Here is a 27,720-nt window from a genome sequence, read left to right as displayed (position 1 = left end):
TGTATAACAGTTTGTTCACATAAGGTCTAATAGGGAGTTAGACTACAGGTCTATAGACCCCAGAAAGATCTCAGGTTTTATCACTATGTAGGTCTTTGTCCCTTGTCTTTGTCTTTGTCTGTGAATTACTTTTTGGCAAACAGAAGCAATATATATTTGTTCATGCACAGCCCATGTAACACATAAAACAAGAAATATTTCCTTATTTGGTTTAATGACACTGCTTTATGGTCATTTTAGCAGTTTGTCACCTTAATCAAATAACAAAAACGCAAGCCCAGTTTGTGGCAATGGGAAGGTCTGCTGGACCCCAAACAATGACGAAGTAAAGCCAGTCCAAAAAAACAAACACACACAAGGGTTACTGTGGAGCCAGTAAATCGACTTTATGAATGTTTCCATAACCATTTTACATAATAATAAATCACTTTTATTGCTTTGTTCCCCAAAACCGATCCATACACCTGTTAAATAACATGCTTTGCCAAGATATAGCCAGGACACCACTGTAGTTTATAGTCAACTATAGTTTTATCCATAATAATGCAATAACATTGTAGAAATCATGAAAGAAACATGAACACAGTAGATGGAGGCCCCCCCAAAACAAAATCTCACTGTAGGGCCCCAAGAAGGCCATGGCTGGCTAAGTGATTTGAAAAGAAAGAAAGACAGACATGTCGGAAATCTACCTGAAAAGCAGACTCCTACCAAAAGACAGATGCATGTTGGGGAATTAGCAAGAAGACTTGTCATCATTGTCATCAAATTCAAGTGTCTCCATTCAGCGTCGCCCTACATCTTACCCCGAACTGCTTAGCCAGCCATGCCAACTGAACAGTACTGCCGTTCATTTCAGTTGGGTCGCTGTGCACAGATAGTGGTGCAGCAAAGCAGATAGATAGATAGATAGATAGATAGATAGATAGATAGATAGATAGATAGATAGATAGATAGATAGATAGATAGATAGATAGATAGATAGATAGATAGACAGACATTTTATTTATCCCCGAGGGCAAATTCACATGTCGCAGCAGCAGACGAAAGAATAGTGCAGATGATCAGACAGAAAGCTCTTCTTTCTTTCTTTCTCTCTCAGAATCTGTAAAATACTTCCTACTTCCCATCAGCATTAGATGCAGTTTTGCGTCATAACAAAACTTCAAATACATAATGCATAATGATGCCTGGTCATCCGCCTCATGGATTAAAATTCAAGCAAGTGGCGTTGCAAGGCATTCATTTCTCTTATAGCTTTGCAGTAGGAGGAAACCAACCGAACACCTACCACACTTGGTCATCAATCACACTTTATGGTGTTAGCCTAACATCGGTGAGTAACAGGAAGGCGCAGGGGTAGAGTAATTGAACAGAAAGAAAAAGACATACAGAGAAGGGGGTGTTTGTATGGGTGTAGGCAAACTCCCTGAATAACACACAGAGTGTGTGTAGACATGTGCGGACGTTATGTATGAGAGAGACAGAGTGACGGGGGCGACTGACTACATATCAGATCCACAGTTCTGAGTTTCCTTTCACAAAACCACTCCTTCACTCCTCCAACTGAAGATGGAACAACTGGATCGCACTGCGCCCCCGTACCCACGACCAATTAAGAGCGAGCGAGTAATTATTCTCTTTGAGGATCCGGACACGCGCTGACCTGTCATCTTTTAACGCTTTCAAGAGACACATTTAGGTCTTTTTCCTCATCCGTATTTTAAGTGTAGCGCGTCGTTTCTGTGGATTATATGAAGGTGGCTGGATCTTGAGGACGGAGTGCGTCAAGTGAGCGCAGGTATCCAACAAGTGGATGCATGAATTTGCTCACAGCAGACAAACGCTGGCACTAAAACCACACACAGTCACTGGCTTGATAACCTACAAATCGGTGTATCGATTGATCGGTTTACAACAGAGACTAATAACCTGCACTAATTACCTCAGATGTGGCGCTTGTCTTGGTTGACGGTGGTGTGTATACAGTATGTGCGCAATGTCACGTCTGAGATAGTTTTTTTTTTTGTATCTAGTGACTGTGTATTAATCAGGAAATTGTTTTTAAAGCAAGTGACAAAACTGCAATGAGGTAAGATTTTTTTCCTGCTCTCCCGTCATTGACCAAAAGCAAGATTTCGGCGGACACGCTGCGGAATCCGCCGTCTCCCACCTCAACCCTCTCCCCCCATCCATGGACTTGCTTCTCCGTTCCCTCGGTGACCGTGGGGGGAAGTTGGGATCCTCTCTGTAGACGTTTCTGTATGACGAGGGCGCAGGTGGCAACCAAAGGTCGCAGTCATGCCGATGCATCCAGTCACCTCCACGTTGATGTACCGGGGGATCTGCACCATCCCTGACATCCTCTCCTACAGCGCCCCGGTGAACCTTCCCGAAGACGAAGTTGAAGGTGAGACGTTACCTGTTCGTGTATACCTGAGGGTGTTCACAGGAGCTGTTCATAGCAGGCTCATGTAGTGGTGGTGTGTGTGTGCGGCTGTGATGGTCAGCTCCTGCGGTGGAGCTCATTCAGACGCACGGTCAGCACCCTGGACAGCGCGATTTATCACGCGGATAAAGATTTGAAATAATTGATTTTGAGCTTAAAAAGAGGCCGGTTGTCTGATCATGCTATATGAAACAGAATGTGCAAAAATAATCACCCACTTTGATATCAGTGTTACTGTCTTGTTTCAGTTTTCTTTCCTTGATTAAAAAAAAATATACATTTGCAGCTCATTCAGAGGCTTGGTTGCGAATGCCCTCAGTGTGAAGCTGATTGGGTTAAATAAAATCAGGCATCCCTGCACCCTTTCTGCCAGAAAGTGTTGCTTCCTGAGGACAGCAATGATGCATTTACTCTAACTAGAAGCAGATTTCACTGGCCCATTAAATCTGGCCACACAGACTTTCTGATGGTCAGATGATCCAGAAGTGTTTGATATGCCATCCTTTTTTTCCCCATCTTTTCTTGGGACTGTGAAATATTTGTACCACAGCGACTTAATGATTCAACCAAACATCCAGGGTAAATCCTCTCTTGATTTAAATAAGTCTGAATCTGAAAATCATCTTTCTACATCAATATACACATTCAACCTCTGTAGCACTGCAGAGGCACCCAACAGCAGAAGAAGTGACATCCCCCAACAAACATGCTGACACATAACTATTCTGAAGAATTTTGGTTTTTTTTAGCATCCTGAGAATATTCATGCCTGGAGTACTTGTGATGTGAACCTGCGACATCTGCACATTATCATGCAGCAGCCCCTGGGACATTGTTCAAGTCCCAAAGCATGTGTGATGACAGTAAGTTCTTGCGTTGTTGCCATGTTTTCAGTGCAGTGGCAGTGTGGTAGCTGACGTATCCCTGCTGAATAATTTGCTCACTGCACCTCTCATCCTTGCTACCTTAACAATGCACACATTGTTATGGAAACAAAGCAGAGGCACACTTTTGACAGATTTGAATGCTTTGCTGGACAGATTCAGAGCGATCAGTGTGCACCCGTCTTTAAAAGTGATGTATTTCTGATCAGGCTATGACTGAAATGCATATGTGTGAATCGCAGACAAGCTGCGGCTTGTGAGAAATCTTGTCAGTGGGTGCCGGTGCAGAATATCCCAAGGGAGAAATCAGAAATGAACCGTTACTTGAACCTGGAGTTGCACACATTTGAAATTACACAGTCACACACTTTGTCTCACACACACACACATAGAAGTTTGCATCTGCAATACGCACAAAGACACACTCGTATACACATAATAAGGTTGGCGGGGAAATGCTGTTCAGTGCTGAGGTTGACATTAATTAGAAAAGCTGAGTGGAAGAAGCCAAATATGAATTGGGTTTCAATGAACAGCCTCAGTACCTTTTACACAACACCTGTTTCACAGCGCCAGAATCATCCAGGAAAGACAAGAATTGGTGCAAGATAGATCAGGCTGTTTTAAGGTGCCATTGTGCCTTCTGTACTTTACACTCTGTTGCCTTTCATTTTTGCTTTGACACCCAACAAACTGATCCTGCGATAAAAGAGAAGACAGTGTCAACATGTCAGTACCAAAAGTGATCTTTGCATGATGTCATGGCTATGATTATAGCATTGCATCACTCTGCGCTTTATTGTCAACATGATTTCCAGTGCACAGAAACCTTGCATGACAGATATACATTTTGTGCACAGTATTTCAGTCATTTTTATTGACTCCGGAAGAAACTTTTGGTTGTTGAGGTTGAGGAATCTCAGTTTCCTTTTCACCCTCCCACTTTAATTTACGCTCAGCTTTTGGGTGTGATAAACAGAAAACACTTCATTTTGACTTTAATTAGTCAAATCCACTTGTACTGTCTTGCTGCAGTCACTCTGTTGCAGGACAAAGTGAGCCTTTCGGGCTTTACGGCTCAACTTATAGTGGCAGTTTGACTGGAGAAGCAATGGGATGCTTTGTGTCGAGAACAGGAGAGCCTGAGGTAATGCACAGTTAACAGCAGTGACAGAGCCTTTTTCAGCTGTTTTAGAGCATTAGTGATCCCGTGTGAGGGATGTCTTACAGGTTGTGAAAGAGGCGGACTGTCACTGAGGAGATTGAATGTTGTTGTTGTTGTCGTCACGAGTGTAACTGAGATTCACAGCTTTTCCTGCCAGATAGTACAAAATGGGAATAATATAAATGTGACAGGGCGGATTGATTTGTTGATTGTTAAAAAAAATTGCTCAAAAAAAGTGACTACATAAACACTTTACTACGTGCCAAGATATGTGCTTTAAAAACTTTTTTTGGGGCTTTTGGAAACAATCCTGCCTTTACCGTCAACATATTTTCAGTTGCTCAAAGATGGAAGACAATTCTACAAGCGAGCAGCTGGGATCATAACGCATTATCCTCCCAAGCAATATAATGTTGGATAGTGAGACAGTAACCTAAATCAGAATGTTCCTTTTTGGGGCCAGACCCTCTTTAACAGCACAAAACATACTTAACGTTGTTTTATTTGCTTGATTTTAATCATTCATTTTATGAGAATTGCTTATAAGCATGATTTTGAACTGAGGTTGTTTCAATTACTTCTGCTTTGGGTTCTCAGAGACCTCAGCTGTAAAACATGGTTAAATGGATTTTTATATGCTTAATTCATGTCAATTCAAAATACTTTATATATATCAAGGGACAATTCAAGGCTGGAGAGTGTGCAAACAGAAGTACACATAGATAATTCATTTACACACATAAAAAAACTAATCTAAAAATACAAATAAGACATATGTAAGAAGACATACACAAGGATTAGAATAAGGTCAAAAGTGCAGGTGCATTTATCAGTCTATACACAAAGTAAACTTACCATTTCTTGTACTGCAACTGTTCACAAGTCGAATGGCTTCTGGAATAAAACCAAACCTCCTTCTATTTGTTTTACATGCAGGCGATCTATAACGCAGATTAGCGTAATCACAGAGGACATGTGTGGGGTTGTTGATAATCTTATAAGCTTTTTTGAGGACTTGTTCAGTATGAAGCTGTACTAGGGATCTTTGTGTTTTGCTAATAATTTTAGAGCTGACGTTAACAACACCTTGCAGTGTCCTTTTGACAAAGGGATGTAAACCAGCAAATTAATGAAAAAAGTTCAAATGCTTTCAATAAATGGAGAATAAAATATTGTCAATATTCTTTGACCTACTCCAAAGGAGTTTAGTTTATGTAGACAGTAGAGACGCTGCTGAGTCTTTTTCACAATGACATCTGTATTTTCACTAAATCTCAATCTGTCATCAAACACAGTTCCCAAGTATTTGTATGTATGGACAATTTCAACATTTGGGCTTAAGAGTGAATAAATAAATAAATAAATAAATAAATACAAATTCCAAAAAATATGTATTGCACCAGTCCACAAATTCTTGCATTATGGGTCCATGGGATTGATCTGACTTGAGAAGAGACATAATAACACGTCGTCAGCAAATTTTACAAATGTTTATTTTTATATTTACTATGACAGTCGTCTGTAAAAATAGAGGAGAAAGGACCGAACCCTGCGGTGAGCCAGTGGAAGTACAGATTGATTCAGATGCTACTGTCTGAGTTTTGTTAGTGAGAAAACTGAAAAATCCATCTGATGAGTGGATGATCTAAATGGAAATAAGCTATAAGCTTTCTTACTAGTATGTGAGGTTGCGTTGTATTAAAGGCTGATGAGAAGTCAACAAAAAGTAATCTTGCATAAGTGCTTGTTTGTTCTAAATGTTCATTTCCAGAGTTCAAAATAACTAACATTGCATTGACACCTCTCCCAGGCTTATACAGAAGCCTGTGATATCTGTGATTGGTGTTGACAGTACCTTTTTATGCAGCCCTATCCTCTGAAATCCCAAATAAATCTATTAGGAGTTGTATTATTGGAGTTTTATAACACAGAGGGCTAACAGGGACTCAGACCCCTCTGGGATCTTATTGACCCGAACCTAAGTAATGTCAAAAAGGAATATGTATTTGTTCATTCATTTCCTAATTTAATGTGATAACGATGCTTTCCAGCCATTTCCACATTTTGTTACCTTTATCAAATGTGCAAGGTCAGTACGTGGCAAAGGGAAGGGTTACCACTTCCAACTTTTCAATATATTGGGTTTTATAAAAGGTTAGAAGAAAGAAAAAAATGAGGAAGCACAGTAAATAAAACACAAGGGTTGATGCTATTGTGGTTCCTGGGCTGCAGACACTGTAAAGGTCAATAAGTTCTACATTATAATATGCACTGAACAATCTCGAGTATATGTCGATCAGATGAGAAACACGCTGCTCGAGGGACAGTTTCCGTGTCTCGTCACCGCTCTCATCTCTTGAGAGATGGACGAGAATTGGTTGGAAGTCTGAAGTGTCACATACATCAGCTCGGCCGTCAGGGAGACGGGGCTTTGTCACGAAACGAAATTGCACATTAGTGAATATGTGTGTGCGAGAGCATGTATAGGGACAGGAGGCTCAAGCCCTATTGGCGCGCATAGCCAAAGACTTGATTTTCAATTACTGGCTTGGACACCCCAGGGATTGCACCAATGGCACCTTACTTTGCGGCCGAGAAGGCTGTCAAAGCTATAATTGGAACAAAATGATATTTTTCTGAAGCTTGATAAGCCTCTGTGTGTGTATGTATGTGAGGTAGAAGGTGGGGGGTGGTAGCAAGTACCTTAATGTACAGAGATGCCAGCATAAATTGAATTGGACTCCATATTCTCCATTTCCCCTCCTACACAAGAGGGACGAAAAAAAACAGTTGGTCATATTACAGGAGCTCAATATAGTTTAGACCTCCTCCACCACTAAAAGACACACACACACACACACACACACACACACACACACACACACACACACACACACACACACACACACACACACACACCTCAGTGTCGTCGATATCACTCCAGGTGGAATTTAAGTGGGTAGCCCATTTCCACACTGCCTAACAACAGCCCTATTGGAAGCAGCTTTAAAATAGTCCCAGGGCTGAGCTTAAAGCATTTGTAACAGGTCCCAGAGTGAGGCTCATGTAAACAGACGCCAGTAGCTTACTGTAGACACAAGCAAAAGATAAGTCAGGAGCAGAATGTTTGCATCTTTACAAGGTTGTGATCAGTGCAGTGATCAGCTCTCTGGCTTTCCTTTCATTGTTTCTCACTTTTGTTATTTTCAGAGTCGTAGAATCGCATAGAAAACCTACCTCAAATTTACTAAGAGAGAATGATACATATTCCTGTGTCTGCCTTTTGTTCATTCACTCTGTCTTATGTACAAAGAAACTTTGAAGATTGCTTGAGGGGAGTTTATTTAATGAATTAGGCCAAAATTCAGTTTCTTACTGACAGATTCTCAAGATAGTTGTCCCAAAAACCTCAAAACACCTTTATTCATTTGGGACCAACAGCAAAAACAGAATTTATTCATAAATAGTCAATAAATCCATTCGACATACATGAGCGAACCACTAGAAAAAGCTGAACAAAATGATAATTCGCCTGTTGTCTAATAATTTATGCTTTAAAACAGGATCATAATAGCTGCAATTTATTGGGGAAGTAGCAGACAAATATAAATTAATTCATTACAAAGCTAAATATTGTAATCATCCCAATCTATATGCTAGTTATTCTTTTTGGAAGCAAAATGTCAATACAAATTACTGTCTGAGTCATTTAATACGCTTGCAGACATTACACTACAAATGCAGCATAAATATAACGACAGAGAGAAGCAAACATGGGGATTTACTTTATTTCCATGGCAACCATATTTGATGGACATCATATTAGAAACAGGAACCCTTTTTCTGCAAATGGAACCAGAATATCAAATATTCCTCAGATTAAAATGTCAATGTACGCCAAAATTATGGTTTCATTTCCATAAACATGTTTAATGAAACTTGTTTTCTTCTCGCTCAGTTCCAGTTCCAGTGTGTTTGGTCGGGCATGTAAGCCTTCTTTTAATCACTGTCAAAGAAACATGAAAGTGTATCCTGAGCCAAACCTGTCACAGAGCCCCAGCAGGGACAAATCTCTCAAGGAGCCTTTTAAACTCACGGAGTAAATGTCTGCAGTAATCGAAATCAGTGCAGCCTACGAAGTTATCTCTCCATTTGTTTACGCTCGTGGCAGAGTGAGGGGGCTTTCCTCGTCTCCAGATCAAACACAGATTGGTCTGTCGCTCCCCCCGGAGACAGGAAGCCGAGCTGTTCCAAACAGGAAGTGATCGGAATAATGGCACCAAAGTCACTGAAACGTAAAGCTGGGTTTATAGCAACTGTGTTTATTCTTTCATTTGCTTTGTGATATAAGCGATGGTGGGAAGGTCTTGTTTTATTACTGATTACGAGACTAGCATGCAATCGCCGTGTTTACGTTATGTCATTCACTTTGATAGAGAGCGACAACTGCGATGTGCAGAAGGTTTGCACTGGAGATGGCTTTGCTAGATGTGTGTTGCTGAAAAGGAGAATATTACTGAAACTTTCTTAAAATTCCTGAAAGTACTCCTCCACTCAAAAATCGTTTTTTCTTATGTTTAAGCCCCCCAAATGTCAGACCTTGACTTTACGGACTTGTATCTGTGCAAAGTTTGTCACTAGAGGTGTTTTCACATTCCTCTACTGAAGGGGGAGATGTCTGTAGAGTGTGCAATGTCTGGATGTAAACTGGACCCTGGAGCTTCCTTCAACTATTTACTAATGTTACGTAATAACAATGTGAACACACTGTAACATCGTAGCAGATTCGCCGATTTTGGTGCACAGTAGACTGATAGTAGATCAAGTATTTTTACATACATTTAGTATTGCTAGCGGCATTGGCTCTAGGAATGACACTGTCAGTTGGTCGGTCAGTCAACCAGTTTGGTCCAGACTCAAATATCTACCACTACTGTTGGACTGATTGCCATGAAATTAGGTACAGACATTCATGTCCCCCTCAGAATGAATTGTAATAACTTTGGTGATCCCTTTTCATCTAGCGCCACCAGAAGGTCAAATTTTTAATTTGTCCAGAACAGTTCCATCAGCCTCAGCTATACTTCAATTAGCGATAGTAGGGGAGTTGTGTGTCAGCTATGGTGCCTACGTGCGTAGGCTCTGTAACCCCTTAATGCACAATTATAAATCTCGCTTTACAACAACATATGAGAATTGCACATAAATAAATGGAATCAGTCTGCCAAAGGGGATATTGAGTACCTTTGGTTAGACCATTTATCACAACAACATGCAGACCTCCTGTCCCCTTGAGTCGTAAATATTCTTTTTATAATATTTTCTTAGATAAGATATTCTGACTTCCACACTGCATTTTGTTTTTGAAAGTAGTTTGCCTTCAGTAGTAAAAATTCAACACGTGCTACTGGGGCTTCTTTTTCAACATTTTTAGTCGTTCCCTTGGCAGAGATTTTTGCGACTTTGCAAATCGCTTTGACTGATAGCTGTTCTAAAAAACACTGACACCACTGTGTTCCTAATGGCATAAACTGCCTGTGAGGCGATCTTGATGTTCCTGCTCGACTCCTACTGTAGCTGCAGCAGAAAACATTGACTCATTCCTTCGCCCTGAGGTGGAGGGTAGACTTCCATTCCTTTGGAAATACTTACATGAATACAAATGAAGATATTTAAAGACACCGGCATCTGGTTGGCAAGACAGAAATTATGCACAAAACATATTGCTGCTGCAGAATCAGTGGGCGTTATGGGGGTGTACTTCCAAGGGGTCATCTGAGACCATTTTAAAGCTTGTGCTGCTAAGAAGATTTGGACAACAACACATAACAAAATGACCAATCATGATGGCAGTAGATTTTCTGGCTCATTTTCAGGAGTGTGGAGTGATCCAGATGTGTTTACTTTTTCTCTCCTGTTCACTTCAGCTATTGACTGCTATTAGCAAGGTTCTCTCCCAGGAAGCCAGAATTAGTTCAATTATTGTTGTCTTACAGAAAAACACCTCATTTCCCTCTTAAATTAGATCCCCTAAACAAACAAAGCATTACATGCATCAGAAACAATATTGAAACAAAAAAGTGAACCAAGCCAATAAATGAAGTGTTTCTACACTACCAACACCATTACATTTCCACGTTCTGCCTTTGAAATCCTTTTGACAATGTTACAAGTCTGGCAAACCTCAGTTTATAACTCAGACGGCTTTTGTTAGTGCTGTTGATGACGCATGTCTTCTTTGTAAATCATTAACAGCTGGAATTGTTAAATTACTCCAAAGTTAAATGCCTATAAAACCTGCGACATATTCAGAATTTTGACTTTGGATTTGCGACTTTTTATTCTATGAAACGCTGATGCAGGATGGTGAGATAACGTTGTGTGAGGGTGGAGGGAAGGTAGCGGACCTGTAGTGAAATATCATTTTGTTCTGTTTAAGTGCCAGAGGCTTTTCCTGATTATCAGCCCACCAAAGAAAAAAAAGCTACACACCTGGGTGAAGAAAAGAAACACAAGCAAGACATGAAGATTAACTTCACCCATTTCGAAAAAGAACATGGTTTGTGACATTCCAGATGTGCGGCACTGGGGACACCCATGAAAGCATCTTGCTTGTATATAATCAGGCTGAGAATAATAAATCTTCCCGTCACTCTGCTTAATCCTTAACTGTTCCCGCTCTACCTACATGATGGAGGGTCGTCTCACACAATCTGCCAGACAGAAAGACAGGCAGGCAGGAATGGATTTCAAAATGGCTCTCTCGGTTGCACATGTATCACCTGCCTGGATGAGACAGGCACCATAAGAAAAAGCTCTACTTGACATGGATGGTGATAAAGATGTGAGATGAAATGAGCTGTTTCTTAGAGGGCGAAGTGACCCAGCACCACAGCTGGTGAGCCACAGGTTGTATCTGTCCACTAAAACTGCTTTTTTTTAAAAATTTGTGGTTTTGTGGAAATGTTTGTGATGATATTATTGACTAAAATTGAATATAAACTTGATGGTATTCTGGAAATAGCCACTGAAAAGTTATTGTTTTTCATTAAATTAATGGCATTTTAACATTTTGGGAAATATGCTGATTCGCTTTCTATAGGAGAGTTAAATGGGAAGATTGATATCACTCTAATGTCTGTACGCGAAAATATGAAGATACCGCCGACAACAGGTGAAACAGGGAAACATCCTGGCTCTGTCTAAAGGTACCAACATCTGTCTACCAGCACCTCTGAAGCTCACTAATTAAAACGTTATATCTCGTTTGTTTAATCTGTACAGTGGGTTATGTATTGGTCTATTTGTTGGCTCTGAGCAGTTGCCAGGCAACCACTAGAGACTACAGCGAGTTACTGTGCCTGGCCAAAAAATAATCTATCACATTACCCCATGTAAAATGGCGTTTTGTCGTTTTTATGTTTTGGTTTTTGTACAGCTAACCAGCTGCTCATGGTAGCTTCACATTTACCACACAGATAGGAGAGTGGTTTTCCCGCCAGAAAAAGAATAAGCATATTTCCAAAAAGGCCGAACTATTCCCTTAAAATAAAAACAGAGGAAAATTGTTTACTTCTTTGCATTTATTCCAAAATAGGTTCGATAATTCCCTGTGCCTTTTCAATAGTGACCACATAATGTGGTTTGAACATTTTTGACATCCAGATTACGTCAGCAACCACAGTCAGTTGCTGTAATCTAGCATGACATCCTAACTTGCCAAATTGGGTTTTGATGGAAAGCATGTGGTGCAGATTAGCGGAGTATATCGTGAAGTACTGTGATTACAGCTGTTGGGTAGGTTAAAGTTAAGTCATTTATTTCTATTTTGATCGATTGCCACTAAGCAGTGAATCCAGCAGACTTTATTACCTGTGAAATTAACTGTGATGAGATCTGGAAGGTGAAGTGCTTTTTCTCCTGGGTAATATTTCCTCCCTTTGATGAACAATACTGCAAAGTCTACACCAGACAATAACAAAATCCAGCAGTAGAAAAACGGGATCCATAAGCAAGCGCATACTGTTAACGTGGTGGAACTGATGACGGAGTGTTGGATAAGCTGTAATGCATAGCAGAGGTTTGTTCACATCTGACCTTTGTTTGAGGTGCTTCTCACGGGTTTTTGACTTGTGGATATGGGCCGCGGCTCAGCTTGATATCGGCAGTGATGATGAAAACTTGCAGCTTTGAAAAGATAAGAGCAAGGGAGGGGGGAAAAATGGAGACAGATCAATGATTCCCTTTCCCTGCTGGAAAAACCCCTGAAAGAAGCAACAGAGATGGGTTAAAATTTTACGGCCTTTCACTGACTTCAATCATTCAGGGTCAAGTGGGGTTTAAGAAGTTGGCTAGGGGATTTTTTTCTTACTGAGGAGAAAGCATCTCAATCTTTCCAACTTTTTTTCTCTACCAGTTTCTCCCTGTGGTCATGTCAGTGTTGCATTGGCGACATTAAAGCGCATCATATTTCATAATGGTGGGAGGAGTTTCTATCCAAACCCAGAGATGGGATTTTTCCTTAAGACACAGACGACTTAGACTCTGCCATATACCCCTTTTGAATACTCCAGAGCCTGATTAGAAGCCTGTTATGGTAATATTAAAATCTTCTGGGTGCCCAAGTCAGCCCTTATCCAGCTAAAGATGGCTTAAGGTTGCTATGGGTGTTTAAAAATAGTCGCCTGAGGTTCACGCACAGACACACACACACAAAGCAAAGCTGTGTTTTTCTCACACTGATAAGGTCTTACATAAAGAGTGGGTGTGCTGCAATTACCGATCCAAAGCAGCCTTCAACAGATGCAGGTCTGACTGAGGCGAAGAGGATCTCTGGCTCCGGAAAACAGGCCCTGGATTACATTCACAGACACTTCACAGCCCCCGGCATTACCCTGTTCTGCTCAAAGTGTACCATGTGTAATTAGCAAAAGTTTTCACTGATACTAAATTTAGCCTGAAAAGGGGTAAAGCTTTGCTCCAGGCATGCCTCACAAATCCATGTAAATATTTCCCATGTGATGTGTGAAGGAGAGTTCATTTCACCTTTTTTTTTCTGATTACTTTTTTTTTGATATGTATACAGCCAAAGGTGATGACATTCTTAAAACCCTCTATACTTTATCACTATATTGTCTAGAGTCTAATAGAAAACACCACACATCAATGACAAGGGGCATGACATCCACTTTCTGTCATCAATCCAAGCATTTTCTATTTGTCTGCATGAACCAGCTCCATTTCCATGTGATTTCTGGCTTTGTCTAGTGCTGCGTACAGTTCACAGACTGTTCAGTATCTCTGTGCTACAGCAAGGGTCCAGTGCACTTCACTGAAATACAACAGTGTAGTGCGTAGGGAGTACACTGCACCTTTCCTCTTGTGAGAGTTCAGCTTCGGATATGATCTTAACTTTCTACCTCTGTCAGATCACACCACAGGGGACTGCATGGCATCGTATCTTTGAAAACCAACAAGCACCTCTCTACATCAAAGCAAATACCACATGCTCTCAACAAAAATATTCACGCCTCCCTGGTGGAGCCGTGGTCCCAGAGACCGAGTGCAACATGTAACAACAGCAGCTTCAAAATAAAAAATAAATTCATATGTTTATTAATAAGGTAATAAAGTAAAATGTAATTAAAGCTCAAAGTGAGGGTTGGAACTGTTTTCAGCAAAAATGCTCTAAAAACCCATTGTATGCTACCTGCTCAGCACCAAACGACAGACGGACAAAGTTAGCGACTAGCTGGTGAACATAGTGGGGGATTTAGCATCTAAAGAGTCAGATAATCTACCAAAAAAGAGTTTAAAACAGAGCTAAAAGGAGATTGAATATTATAACATTTGTCAGGTGGCCGGAAACACGACTCCAAATGAATGTGATGCTTAATGTCTGTTGGATATTTGAACATTTTCCTCATAAAAGACTTTATAAGGTCATAATATGTCAATGTTATGTTTACAGCGTGTTGTGTTGCCCCCCAAGTGCAGCACAACAAGCTTATTGCAACTTTAAAGCTAGCAGGTGTCATAGTTTGGGGTTTTGTCCTGTTTTATTTTGTAGTGTTCTCTTCTCCTTGTGTGTCTTGTGGTTTTACATCCTGTCTTTGTTTGCTTTCTCTCCAGTTTAGATTGTTGGCCCAACCTTGATTGATTGCACCTGTGTCTCGTTGTCTCACCTACCTCAGTGTATTTAGTCCGGGTCTTTTCCTTTGTTCACTGTTGGGTCGTTGCCCCTGTCAGGTGCATTTTGGTTGTATTTTGTTCCCTTGTCAAGCATCCCGGCATTTCTTACCAGTGAGTTCTGTTTTATTGATTTTATTTTTTTTTTTGTTTCCTTGGACCATGCCTGTATTGTGGATTCTTACTTTACCTGCTCCCTGACGGATATGTTTGCTTTGTTTGGACTGGTTCCCTGGTTTTTGACTGTTGCCTGGCTGAGGCCCGTGGTTGTTCCCTGCTGGTGGTCGTGGCCACCGTGTCCTCTGTCTGCAGGGCTGCCTTCCTGTTCTGCCTTCCACGCTGCATTGGCCAGCCACCCTTCCTATTCTGCCTGCCACGCTACACGAGCCACGCCACACGAGCCACGCCAGAACCTACACTCACCGTCTCTGTCCTCTGAGTCCAGTCAGTTCTCCACGGACTGTGACTACTAACGTCACTACTGGGTACAGCGGAATACACTGGAATCACCCGCTCTTGGAAGAGCGTTTATCAACCTGTCATTGCTTACTATATTCTAATAAAGACTGTCACTACTACTACCCAGTTCTCCTCTTTCCTGTGTTCTGCATTTGGGTCCTTAGTTTGTGCACCATTGTGACAGTGGGATTTCAATAAACACAAAACAAACACAAGATCACATTAATGCTGAAACAGCTAGTCAATAAATTGATTAGGCCAATGGACAGAAAATAATCAACAATTTTGATAATCATTTAAATCATCAAAAATGCCAAAGCATTCTTTGGTTTCAGCCTCTCAAATGTGAGGATTTGGGGATTTTCTCTACGGATTATCCTTTTCAAGTGTCCAGACAAAACAAGCAATTTGACAATGTCAGTTTAGGCTGTGGGAACTTGTGATGGGCATTTTTCATTATTTTCTCATTTTATAGAATACATAATTAAAAATAATCATCAGATTAATGAACAATGATAATTATGTTATATCCAAGAGGAATTGTTAAACAGGTGTAATGTGAAACAGTTGCTATGATACAATGTGAGAAATTAGGAGATTTGACTTTTGGCTGTCATTGTGGCAAGCAAACAGATCTCTATCCACTGCTTTATTATTTCTGCCTCAATGATTTAGTTTGAGAACATGAAAGTGGATTGTAGCTACTGACCCACTGTCGCTTTAATTATGTGTGCCTCGTATTTAGATCCATTTATTTCAAGGCTACATGACTAAGTGGTGGTTAAGTTTTGCCAACTGCCTCTCTTTGATTGGGCAGGACAATTCAGGTCATCTGTGCTGACATACACTAATAAAAGAGCTATTCACTTTTTTTTTCCCAGAGCACCTATTTACAGTCAGGGAGAGAGAACATTCTGGATTCTGAGAGAGGCAGTTTCTCAGTTACAATAGAGTCACTGTGGGGGCATACATATGAATTTGGCCCATTTTGGGCTCACAGAGTAAAATGAAAATGGGAGAATATAGTTGTCTCTCCTGAGGACAATTAAGATAGTGTTATCTCTTTGAGAGTTTATCTATCTGGATGGCGTGTGGTCAAAAAGAGAAATTAATTCTTTTAGAGGATGATTAGTCAGCCTCTTTTGATCAATTGGAGAGGGGATTATGTATTTTCTTTATAGATCTGTTAGTTCATTCCAGTAGTACTCTGTCCTGATTTTAAGCAGAGCCAAGTGGTTTTGATAATATATTTGTAATAGCTATACATATTCCAGCTTTTCGGTTTTATATCTCACTGGACTTGATAAGCCATTCATTATATTTCTGGCCCATGCTGAGGCATTTGTATTCTGTAAATGGTTTGTGACAAAGTATAAAATCCTCCCGCAACAAATTGTGCCCGTATTTCATTACACCATACAAACTTTTTATATCAAATATACTATTCACCACTCACCAGTCGGGGTGTTTTGCTTACCTTGGCCTTTGATCAATAAATAAAGCTTTCAGCGGAGACAGAGTATTGGCTAAAACTATTTTGGCACCTTATTTAAGAGTGTGTTTGCCTCCTGTGTGTCGGCAACATGTCTTTTTCAGCAAGCGTCTGCTGGAAAGCCCCTCTTTCTAAAGTAAACAGATGGAGCAGAGACCTCAGGTGGATACTGAGGTATTGTTATTCTATAAACAATAAGATCACACCCAGGGAAGAAAAAAAAAAACCACAGCTGGAGGCTCTCAATGATTCAAACTATACCCCCAGTAAGACATTTTGTAGGGAAAAGCGATGTGAAAAAAATAGGTGCTGTGAATGTCACTCTGCTCGGTTTTATAAATTGCATGCCCAGATGTAATCCATTGTAATACATGATTGCAAAGTAAACATGTCCCTGTGGCAGGGTTTCTGTTCTGTGGACGTGTACTCGATTACAACAAACTATTTCCTGAAGCCCCGCTACCACATTATACACAGAATGACACACACTGTTTCCTGCCATCATTGATATTTTGTTTTATTTTCCAACTGAAATATTAGTCACAGACTGTCACGCTGTGGATTTTGGCCCAAGGCTCGGCCATTCGTCGCTGTTCTGACACAAATCACCGGAGCAGCAATTCCCAATTTACAAGACTTTGGGCTTTGCAGTGGAATGATAAAGTTTGCTTAGTATTACACTTCAGTAACTTAACAACAGTTAATTGGCTGTAAACTGAGAAGGGAAAGTCATTTAAATTCACATTTGAATTTTTATTTTGCCTACCTAGAATGCTGTTATTGTCAGTCATTTCTATAACAGTGACAAGTTATGCATTATTTAGCAACAGCATTCAGTTCTTGTTTTGTTTTCATAATTCATTCAAAACCCACTCCACAATTAATTTACAAACTTATCTTCACACTGACCTAATCTATAATTCTCTGTCAGACCTCTGGAAAATAACCTTATTTCCCTGAACCTTATTACAAAGCCTGAGTAGGACTCTTACATGATTATTTAATGATGCATTTTAAGGTTTCTGATTCCAACAAACATTAGATTAGAGAGATTACAGATATTTCATGTGATTTTCTGAAGATTTACATCATCTCTTTTTCGAGATTCATCTCCTGCTCTGCTCTTTTGTGTGCTAATCAGTTGTGTGACACGAAGATGTGACAAGTCTAAAATTGCAGGTGACACGTTTGTGGATGTTATTGCATGTAAATGAAGGTTTTCAGTCCCTCATGAAGAGTAAACAAGCAGAGAGTGCAGGGTGGCTGAGTTGAGTATTAACTGCTTAAAAGATTTCCTGTAGTGGTTCTGTATAAGCAGGGGAGCATCTTCTACTCTTCTTCACTCCTCAGAGTTCAAACTGTGTCCATTTCCGTGACATCTTTTCATTGGATTTTATTTTGCTGAGGTTTGAGTTTCTGTAGGTGATGCTGTTTTCTTTCTCTATTCGGGTATGGTGGCCCTCTAGTTCTTTTGTTTATCTCAAACTAACTGCTGTTACTGTTGCTAATAACGTAAAGCACATTACTCCAGTTTCTCATTATCGAGTTAAGTTAAAGGGGTATTCCAGTGGTTTAGTATTGCACAAGAGACTTTTTCTTAGTATAAGTTAAGCTAGTTCGTCGTAAGGTTGAGAATCTTGGGAGGAGCATGGTAGTTTGACTATCGCATGAACTGGACAGTGGAGGTGAGATTCAACATGGCAGCGTCTTAGAGGCAGAGCAGCTAGCAGCTACTCAAACAAAACATATTTTATGTGCGAAAATTAAAGCACCACACTTACAATTCTTCTGCTGCTCTAAACCCAGAGCAGAATAATCTCACAGTGGAGGATTTAACGGACTTGGAAGCTTTCATTAACCGCTATTATTATAGACAACGCAACAGGGATTCCAAATCCATCAAAAGTACACCAAAATCATCCAAAAAATAAAAAAAAAAAGAAAAAGAAGCAGAACTCTTCCGAGGATATAGATGAGCTTCAAACTACAAAAATTGAGTTTAGTCTCCTGGTTATTCTAAATAAAAAAATAGCACCTTTTAGCATTTAGTAGCCCAGAATTCGTACGCAACCACATCACATCTGTCGAAAAAGCAAACAGTTCGCTCCAATCTTCAGTTAAATCACAGGCTGAAACCGTCACTAAGAAAAGAAACTGATTATGTAATTGATTCTGGACTGGAAACATTTGACCTTGTCTTCTCATATCAACACAAATTCACCTTCAGCAACTAGGTTGAGAATCTAATCAAATACTTGAAAAACACGCCTTATTTTGACGTTACAGGGTTCAAAACTGATATACTGACATTAAAAAATACAAATTTCTGACCTCCAGAGGGACTTTTTCAAACATTTGGGTCTCTTTGGCTATTATATGTTCTTCATCATCCACGTAGTTACCATTTTGTAATACCCATTTTGTGCAGTGGAGCTCAGTGCATGGTAGTATGTGTAATCCTTTCACATTATTATTTGGTTTTAATGTCAACTCTTACACATAGGGGTTCAGCAATCACTTTGAGTTGGCAGTAATTATTTCAAATCTTATTCTAACCTTGTCATTCATTTGTCTTTCTAAGAAATTCTTCGACTGATGGGAATTTAGGAAATGCAACCACCAGAATATGACACTTTCCCCAGTTGGTATGACAGCAGAACATATTCTTGTTAGGTTATTTTTGGCATTAAACCTTTTTTGGCAGCCAAGAGAGTAAGACTTCATAGGTTTGATTCATCCCCACACAATTTAAAATACAAGGATGGCAGAGAATACTGCCCTTTAAAATGTTGACACTTTGTCCTGATTTCAGCCTCTTGTTCAGGGGTATTTATTTTACTTTGGCTGTTTCTTTTGTGATTTTACTGGTGGAATGTGTTCTCCTGAGCTGCCAACCTCCATATAACTATGACTCAAGCATTGATGCGGCGTAACAAATGTGTCTTTGGTGAGTGGAACATTTCCCACTTTCATATCCTGCTCTGCCGTAAGACTTCAACTCGAGTGTGTGTGTGTGTCTTCTCTGCAGAGATCCGCGAGGCCTTCAAAGTGTTTGACCGCGATGGGAATGGGTTCATCTCAAAGCAGGAGCTGGGAATGGCCATGCGCTCCCTTGGCTACATGCCAAACGAGGTGGAACTGGAGGTCATCATCCAGAGACTGGACATGGATGGTGAGGCAAACACACAGCTTGGATTTGATTAAGTCACAAAGCACAGAAGCAGTTTGCTCTCTATTTGCCCACAAAAGTGGACTGTAGTAGGCAGTAAAACCAGCAACAATAAATACCAACTGTATTTTCCGCAGGCGATGGCCAGGTGGACTTTGAGGAGTTTGTCACTCTTCTGGGCCCAAAGCTGACGGCAGCCGGGATGCCAGATAAGTTCAACGGCACTGACTTTGACTCCGTTTTTTGGAAGGTGCTCATTATTCAGTTACTCATTTCCTGCTTATTAGAGAGAAGATAGACAGCAGAGTCGCAGCTGTAGCAAACCTCCAAGTGCAAAAACATTTCGACTCCATCACTGTAGGGCTTTAAAGGAAAACCAGTTTTCAATTGCCACGTCCATTGGGTCGTTAATGGGAGGATTTTAATCTTGGAGAGGTTTGGATTCCCTTAAGAACTGTGTCCTTCATCAACTCAAAGTCTGAGTTGATATCTCTGCCTCTTTGTGTGTGGCAACAGTCTTATTACTGAGTGCATTAAAGTCAAATAGATAATAGATATTAAATTATTTACAGACACCTCATTAAGATAATCAACTGCTCACTTTGACAGTGGGAAGAAATGAATGGGATGGAGCTTGTGTTGAAGCCGCCTTGTTGTAGTTAGGTGATAACAGTGCCAGAGTGGCTGTCAGAAATTGAGGCTCCAAATTGAGTGTGAAAGAGAGGGGATTTATGGGAATTCTTGGTGCAGTCAGTGTACGAAAAAAGAATCACAACCAAAGACACCTGCTGGGAGAGTCAAGAAACCCGAGGGACTGTTGCAAAGGCTGAATAGCTTCACATAACACATAATATGTGAATAGTAGTTTCAAGCATGTGCTGCTGGATGGATCACACAGAGCCTCCGGTCACACTGGTGAGCGCTGCTCAGGCCCAGCTGAAAATGAGTAACATAGATGAGCTTTCCAAACAGGCACAGATCCTGGATTGGCATTTTTGCAGGGATTTTGTTGGTCTTAGTCATTCACAGATTCTTTATTTCATTTAACTCAAATTTTACATAATGCCAGTGGTGGAATGTAACTAAAGTACATATACTCAAAAACTGAACTTTGAGGGACTCTGCTTAAATATTTAAATTTTTTGCTACTTTATACTACACAAATGCTTTGAGGCAAACTGTAATTTTTGCTCCACTGAATTTATCTGACAGCTATAGTTACTTTACAGAATAAGATTTTACATACAAAGCATATGATGGCTTATAAAATACAATGCATTGCTATAGGTCAAACTACCTAACAGTATGTAAAGGAGTTAAAATGACACCAAGCTGGTAGAAACAACGATCTGGACGAGTGGATGAATGACCAGGGTAGAAGTACTGCTGGGCTGATGAGTTGATGAATGGCAGGTGTGAGGCAATCAGGCAGGCGATCAGGTACTCAGGCAGCCGAGAGACAGAGGAGCGCCACGCTCAAAACAAACACACACCGCACAGAGAGACAGCCCTGGGGAGACAGGAGACACCAGGGGAGGGGGAAACAAAAACACTGGAAACATCAGGAAAGACTGGAGTTATGGCACTAACCATAACACAATACTTCTTCCACCAGTGCATAATGCATTAGTATTTCTGAAAATGCAGTAAAACACATGTTTAATTCATAGATTTCATTTTAGGTAGAAGTTTGTTACTAACATTTTCGTCAGATGTGAGATTTCCATTGGTTTCTCCAACATATTAGTGACCCAGTATATTTTTTGGCCAGTTTTGCCTTTATTTGGATAGTGATAGCTGTAGAGAAAGACAGGATGAGAGAGGATGACAGGCAGCAAAGGGCCACAGGTTGGAATCGAACCCCGGCCGCTGCAGTAAGGACTCAGCCTTAATGGTATACGCTCTACCAGATGAGCTACCAAGGTGCCCCAGTGATCCAACATTTAAGGTAATCCAATATTAGCATTTTAAACATCTCTATTACAGGTGAACAAACTAAGGATTTGAATAAAGTAGAATTTTCCACCGTGCTGCGAGTTTGAACTCAGTTGTCCAGTAGGCAAACCACTGCTTAATCATCCAATAGGGGTCAACCTTGTCAGAAGTTTAAGTTTCTGTACTTTATTTATATTTCCACAATGTGATTAAATTCCATCTGCATAAAACTTTTCAACTTAAATCTTCTCCATACACTGCTATTTCTGCTGTTATTGTTCACTTCCTTTTCATGTGTTATGTGTGTGTGTCTACATACTGCATGCATGTGTGTTTGTTATTGTGTCTGCCAGCCCATGTCCATGTTAATGTTCAGTTATGTGTGTGTATCTCCAGTGTGACATGCAGAAGTTAACAGTCGAAGAGCTGAAGAGGCTACTGTACGACACCTTCTGTGATCACCTTTCCATGAAAGACATCGAGAACATCATCATGACTGAGGAGAACCACATAGAGAACCCTGAGGAGTGCCAACTGGATATAGACAGTAAGAAGAACCTCCTATATTTCAACAGACTCCTGCTGTTTGATGCACTTTGCATGTGGTGATATAATATTCACATACCTGTCGCAGATTGATAACAGGCCAAAACTAGATGATGTAATGTCTATTTTATATTAGTGCATGTTAAATACACTTCACCAAAATAAGAAGACTGAAAATGGTCCAGTACCACAAGGGGTAAGTGAGAAGATATGTTTTTTATTTGCCAATGTTTTGAACTATCTGCCACCATCCAAAATACAATGGAGGTGAATAGAATTTTATTTGGAGTCAAAATTAACATTTGAAAATTTTAAGTAATGACTCTCCATAAATAATATCCTGGTTCTCCACAGCTTTTACCTACATTGGAGAGAGAGAGAGAGAGAGAGAGAGAGAGAGAGAGAAATTAAACCGGGGACATTGCGGTTATGTTGCATGCATCTTAACCAAGCAGCGGCAACCTCCTGGGCTGAAAAATGAAGCCCTCAAAAATTCCTCAAATGGTTGAAGCTGGCTCCAAAAGTGAGTCAGTCTCCAAAAGCCCCCATGTTAAAATGCCCAACTTCACAGCAGAAGAAAGAAACTATCCGCATGGCTAGATACCGCTAGGGATAAGTTAGTAAGATGCAAGCAGCACCTCTCCTTAAAACTGCATCAGAGATGATATAGCTTTTACTGAGATTTTATGGCCATCACAAGCCACCATATATGATAATATATTATTTATGGAAGGGATGATGGCTTTGGGATTTTCAGCACTTGAGCAAACCTGATCAACATTCCTCAGTTGCACTGTATTGAATAGAGCATGTCTAATCATAGTAAAAATAGACATCATTTGTAGTCTTTCACCACACTCCATTGACAATGATAATATTAATAATAATAATAATAATGTTTGTAGAGAACTGTGTTGTTGAAACAGCAGCGATACCAATCATCAGCAGCCTCAATAGATCATAATGTACTCCAGCCAGTTATCAGCAGTGTATGAAATGCTGTGCTCTCTTTGGCAGCTGTTTTGTAATTTGAGCAACTGTGCACAACAATTGGCACTGTCCCCTCACCTGAAAAGAATTACTACACTATTGCTAAAACTCCATCCGCCTACACAGACTCATGCATGGAGAACCCAGTTCTCTGGAGCTCATTTGAAAGTCATTGTCAGAAATGCAGGAAATCCCTAACTGAAGTAGAAGTAGAGACAGGTTTAGGGAAAATATCCACAGTGAAAAAGTCTATTTTGTAATGAAGATGGCAAACTGCTCAAAGAGTGGAATTTTCCTTTAATGGTTAATTTACAGGGGGCTGTTAGGAGGATGCTTTGCTTTTTCTATGGTTATTTATCTAATGTGTAGGTTTAAGGATAATGATTAATGATGAATGAACAGCAATGACCTCTGGAGGAAATAAAACTCCAGATGATTCTGCAGGTATACAACACCTTTTCTTGGAGCACTGGTGTTTTGATGAGCATCCGTTAATATGCCGGTCAGGTGCCAATCCATTTTTTTGTTGTTCCAAAACTCCAATCAACATTTCAGTCTAGATGCAGTTATGCAGCGTACAGGTGTGAAAACAAATCTTCTTGGCAGTGTTCATCCCTTTATAATTGTGTTCAATGTAATTGTAAGATTTTGTGATGAGCTCTTTCATTCGGAAATTACTATCAGATCTCTTTCAAGCATTAAATAACACCTGATTCAATGGACCTTCAGGTAATTGTTTTCTCTTTCCCTCACCTCCCCCCAGCTTCCAGCCCGACGCAGCAAGTCAAGCAAACCTGCGTGCGCAAGAGCCTGATATGCGCCTTTGCTATTGCTTTCATCATCAGCGTCATGCTCATCGCAGCCAATCAAGTGCTGCGGAGCGGCATGAAATAGGAGCTGCGGCATTTGCAGCCTTGAACACCACCTAAAGGCTGTCTTACAGAAACTGTAAATGACTGAGGCGATAAAGTTATAAAAAAAAAACAACAAATACAACAGACAATCACACAGCTGTAAAACAGGCCAACATATGACTGTAGAATAACTGGAGTCACCAAGGACACCACATGTGCAAGAATTTGTCTTGGTGTCAGAGACATGCGGACAACTTACAGAGTTTCAAGGAAAACAGGACCTCGCTTACAAAGAGACAGTGTTGTGTTTAAAGTGGACAGTTGTTTATACATATCACTCTTCGTAATACAACATTTAGTATTCATTAGCTGTGTGCATTTGAGCAGTGTTTTCAGTATGGTGGCAGCTATAGAGAGAAGTGTTGTGTCCAGTTTTGTATATGTCCAGTGTACCATGCTGTTTATTATAAACGAGTAGAAAGAAATCTGTGAAACATTGTGGGGACATTGGAGAAAATGTATTCCTGAGGCTGGAAAGTGTTGTTATGTGCAAGGTCTGGAGTGCACAGCGTTGTGGAGATATTGTATGTGGTGCAACATTGTTCAGAAACCACTTGGGAATAACAATAGCTTGGGAAGAAACAGATGAAAGGGTTTGCAGGGTGGTGCATGTGATTGTGTGGATAGTTTTACTCATTCACAGGCTGCAGGGCTTCAGTCTGAGAAGGATGGAGCAGGGTGCAGCTGCTTGGCGGCTCTCGGTAGGAAGGTGCTGAGGTCTGATTGGACAGGTAACTGACTGGAAAGTGGCTGGACATGCAGTAAACACTCGACTCGCTCTGTCTCTACAGTGGGGCTTTGAAGGCCTCAGAGGATGACCATCATCTATGCATGAAATGCATGGATTTAAACAGTTGTCTTGACACATTTGTAAAAGTTCTTATCAATGTATTAATCATTATGACTGTGTAACAGAGCTGTTTTCAATTACTTAATGACAACTGTGAGCAATTGTGTATGGTGGGGGGTATCAGCAATTACAGCAAAAGTAAAGCATACAACTGCATGAAAAAGAAGGGCTGCTTTAGTACATGCTCGTAAAAATTATTTTCGGGATTGCTAAGCTATGGACCTTTTGCCTCACCGGGCGCCTGATGATCATCTCTCACTGCCACTGAAGAGCAAACGACTTCAACATGTGCCACTCAACTATTTAAAGAATATGCATCGAAACTGATCTGGTTGGTAGTGCTGATACACACGTGCGGGAATGTATTTTGTTCTTTCTTTAGTTCTTTTCCGTCAGGATGCGTTGCTATGGAGCAATAAATGTGTGTAAAATAGACATCTCACAATGCTTTGAACTGACGTGAACCTTCAAAAACGTTTGCACCAATGGACCTACTAACTGTTGAGGTCAGAAAATCTTCTATAGCACTTTTCAAATTAAGGTTTTGGCAATACAACAGAGGCATTGGCTCGGATGTTCAAACAGGGGACAACCCTCTTATTCAGAGAGAGACAAAGATCAGACAGATGAGTGGAAACCTGGGTGTCAGAAGCTGCCCAGTTGACAGGGGCCAAATGGTGTAAACTGTTGCAATAAAACATTAATATCTGTGAAGCACCACATGAATTTGATTGGGTCTACTTTAGATTGTTGTGCATGCATCTGGGTAATGTCTGTCACTATCGATGTGTACTGTACATAGAAACCAACTTTAACCAAAGCTTTGGAGGGATCTGTGACAAGACAACTGGGCCATATAACGAGAGCAAGCTTAGTATACAACTGATAAAATCAACATTTGAATTATTGAGAAGAAGCCAGAACCAGAAGTCAAAGATTTAATCTTACCTGAAACCAGGTTAAAAAAAAAACAACTTTTGCTTTAAAACCAAATTTGAATTTTTGACAGGGCCAAGGCATATTTGGAAAGTCAAAAGGAAAAAAAGCCCTTCAAAATGCCCTCTACAACAAGAGTGCAATATAGAGATCTAAATAATTAATATGTTATGAATATCCCATTTTAGGATTGCTATTGGCAGCTCCCCAAACTTGGATCTGACACAAGAGCCAGAACCTCATAGAGGCAACAAAATTAGACTACACTATCGCCCAGAGCCAGGCGGATAACGATTATCTGATGCACCCAGGCAATTTGTCAAAAGTGTCAACTCTGTGGGGAACACACTCAGAAAAAACAAAAAAACAAACAAAAAAGCCTATTTATTAACAAATACCTTTGTTTCCAGTTTGCACTTTAAGATTTGCTGCAGTGCACAACAACAACTCACCGCCATGATTGTTCATCCATTTCCAGATATAGTTCGAATTACTTAACCATAGATGTATCTATTTTTGTGATAAGAACGTGATGGAATAGAATATTAACTGACAAATGATACTCATTCTCATTAATTTTATATTATATCATTACTGAGGGAACATTTTCATGGGGAATAAAGTTATAACAACAATTTGATTTGTTGCCTTATTCTTTGAGACACTTTGGCATTGTGAATACACATAAAAACACACCAATCACAGGTTTATTATTTATCACCAGAGCAAAATGTACAAACCAATATTTTCTTTCTTTTTACAGATGAAAATAACTGTATGAACATGTTGATAGTCTACTGAATGTTCTATTTCCATTGTACTGTACTTTGATACTTGTCTTTGGATCTTGCAAAAATGTTTGACCGTGTGATATCTGTTCATTGACTCCACCCGATGTTCTTCTTCTATGTCTGTGGAACGGTATTTCACATGAATAAAATCATGTAACGACCATGTTGTGTACATGTGAAATTATTTTCGATTCATCAAATCCTCAGTCAGGAAGCTTGAGGTGACTCTATGGAATGGTGAGGATCAGTTTCGCTGTATTGATTGACATCCTGACATTTCAGATTGAAATCTATAGAAAGTGATGAATTCGCTGAATCCGTGGATTGCTTTATTCCATTCTGAAATGCCCCTTGGCTTAGCTGACTGTTATGGGCCCCATCTGTCACATTTAATCCAACAAAATCGCCTTTTCTATCTCTTATGTCCACTAGCGATGGTCAGGCTGTTCTATTCTGGCAGTCTAAAGGAGACTGGGAGAGACTTTTTGCAGCAGTCATTCACAAGAAAAATGTTGCTTTATACGTACTGCATAAAATTGTCCACCTAAGTTAAATAGACAGACTCTTGTGAATATAATTGCAAAAGGTGCATTAAGTAATCAAGGACAGAGACATTCCCTTGAGCTATGGTTGCCAGTAATGGCCAGTAAGCTAAAATCCATGAGAAAGATCTTGTGAGGCAGTAATACATCAACATACAAATTCTCAAAAAAATAATACTGCATGCACATTTGCTTTTTTGGCTGAAGGAGGAGACATCGCAGCCATTTTAGCTGGTAAATGTTGCGATGATATATTGTATGTTGTGTCTCTTGCTCACAGCACCATGTTCTGTCTTTGAGCTGCTGAAAATGCACGTAGGTTGTGTCTTGAATTGCCAGGAGGCAGACAGTTTGTGTGCCAAAAGTGAGTTTAAACCAACCGATATGCTGAAGATCTAAGCTCCCTTTGA

The 27,720-nt window shown here is 40.2% G+C and overlaps 1 protein-coding gene across 1 annotated transcript; it reads left to right on the top strand.

The window, feature by feature from the left end:
• Positions 1 to 1,128: 1,128 nt before the first annotated feature.
• LOC122876574 (calcium-binding protein 7) lies at positions 1,129 to 26,931 on the top strand. The gene is made up of 5 exons (XM_044197083.1): positions 1,129 to 2,410; positions 19,666 to 19,809; positions 19,944 to 20,056; positions 22,138 to 22,288; positions 24,041 to 26,931. The coding sequence occupies exons 1-5, from the start codon at positions 2,302 to 2,304 to the stop codon at positions 24,169 to 24,171; spliced, it is 648 nt and encodes a 215-aa protein (XP_044053018.1). The 5' UTR covers positions 1,129 to 2,301; the 3' UTR covers positions 24,172 to 26,931.
• Positions 26,932 to 27,720: the final 789 nt, after the last annotated feature.

This window comes from Siniperca chuatsi, linkage group LG5 (assembly GCF_020085105.1).
Source record: "Siniperca chuatsi isolate FFG_IHB_CAS linkage group LG5, ASM2008510v1, whole genome shotgun sequence".
Lineage (NCBI taxonomy): Eukaryota > Metazoa > Chordata > Actinopteri > Centrarchiformes > Sinipercidae > Siniperca > Siniperca chuatsi.
This window is presented reverse-complemented; position numbering and strand designations above follow the sequence as displayed.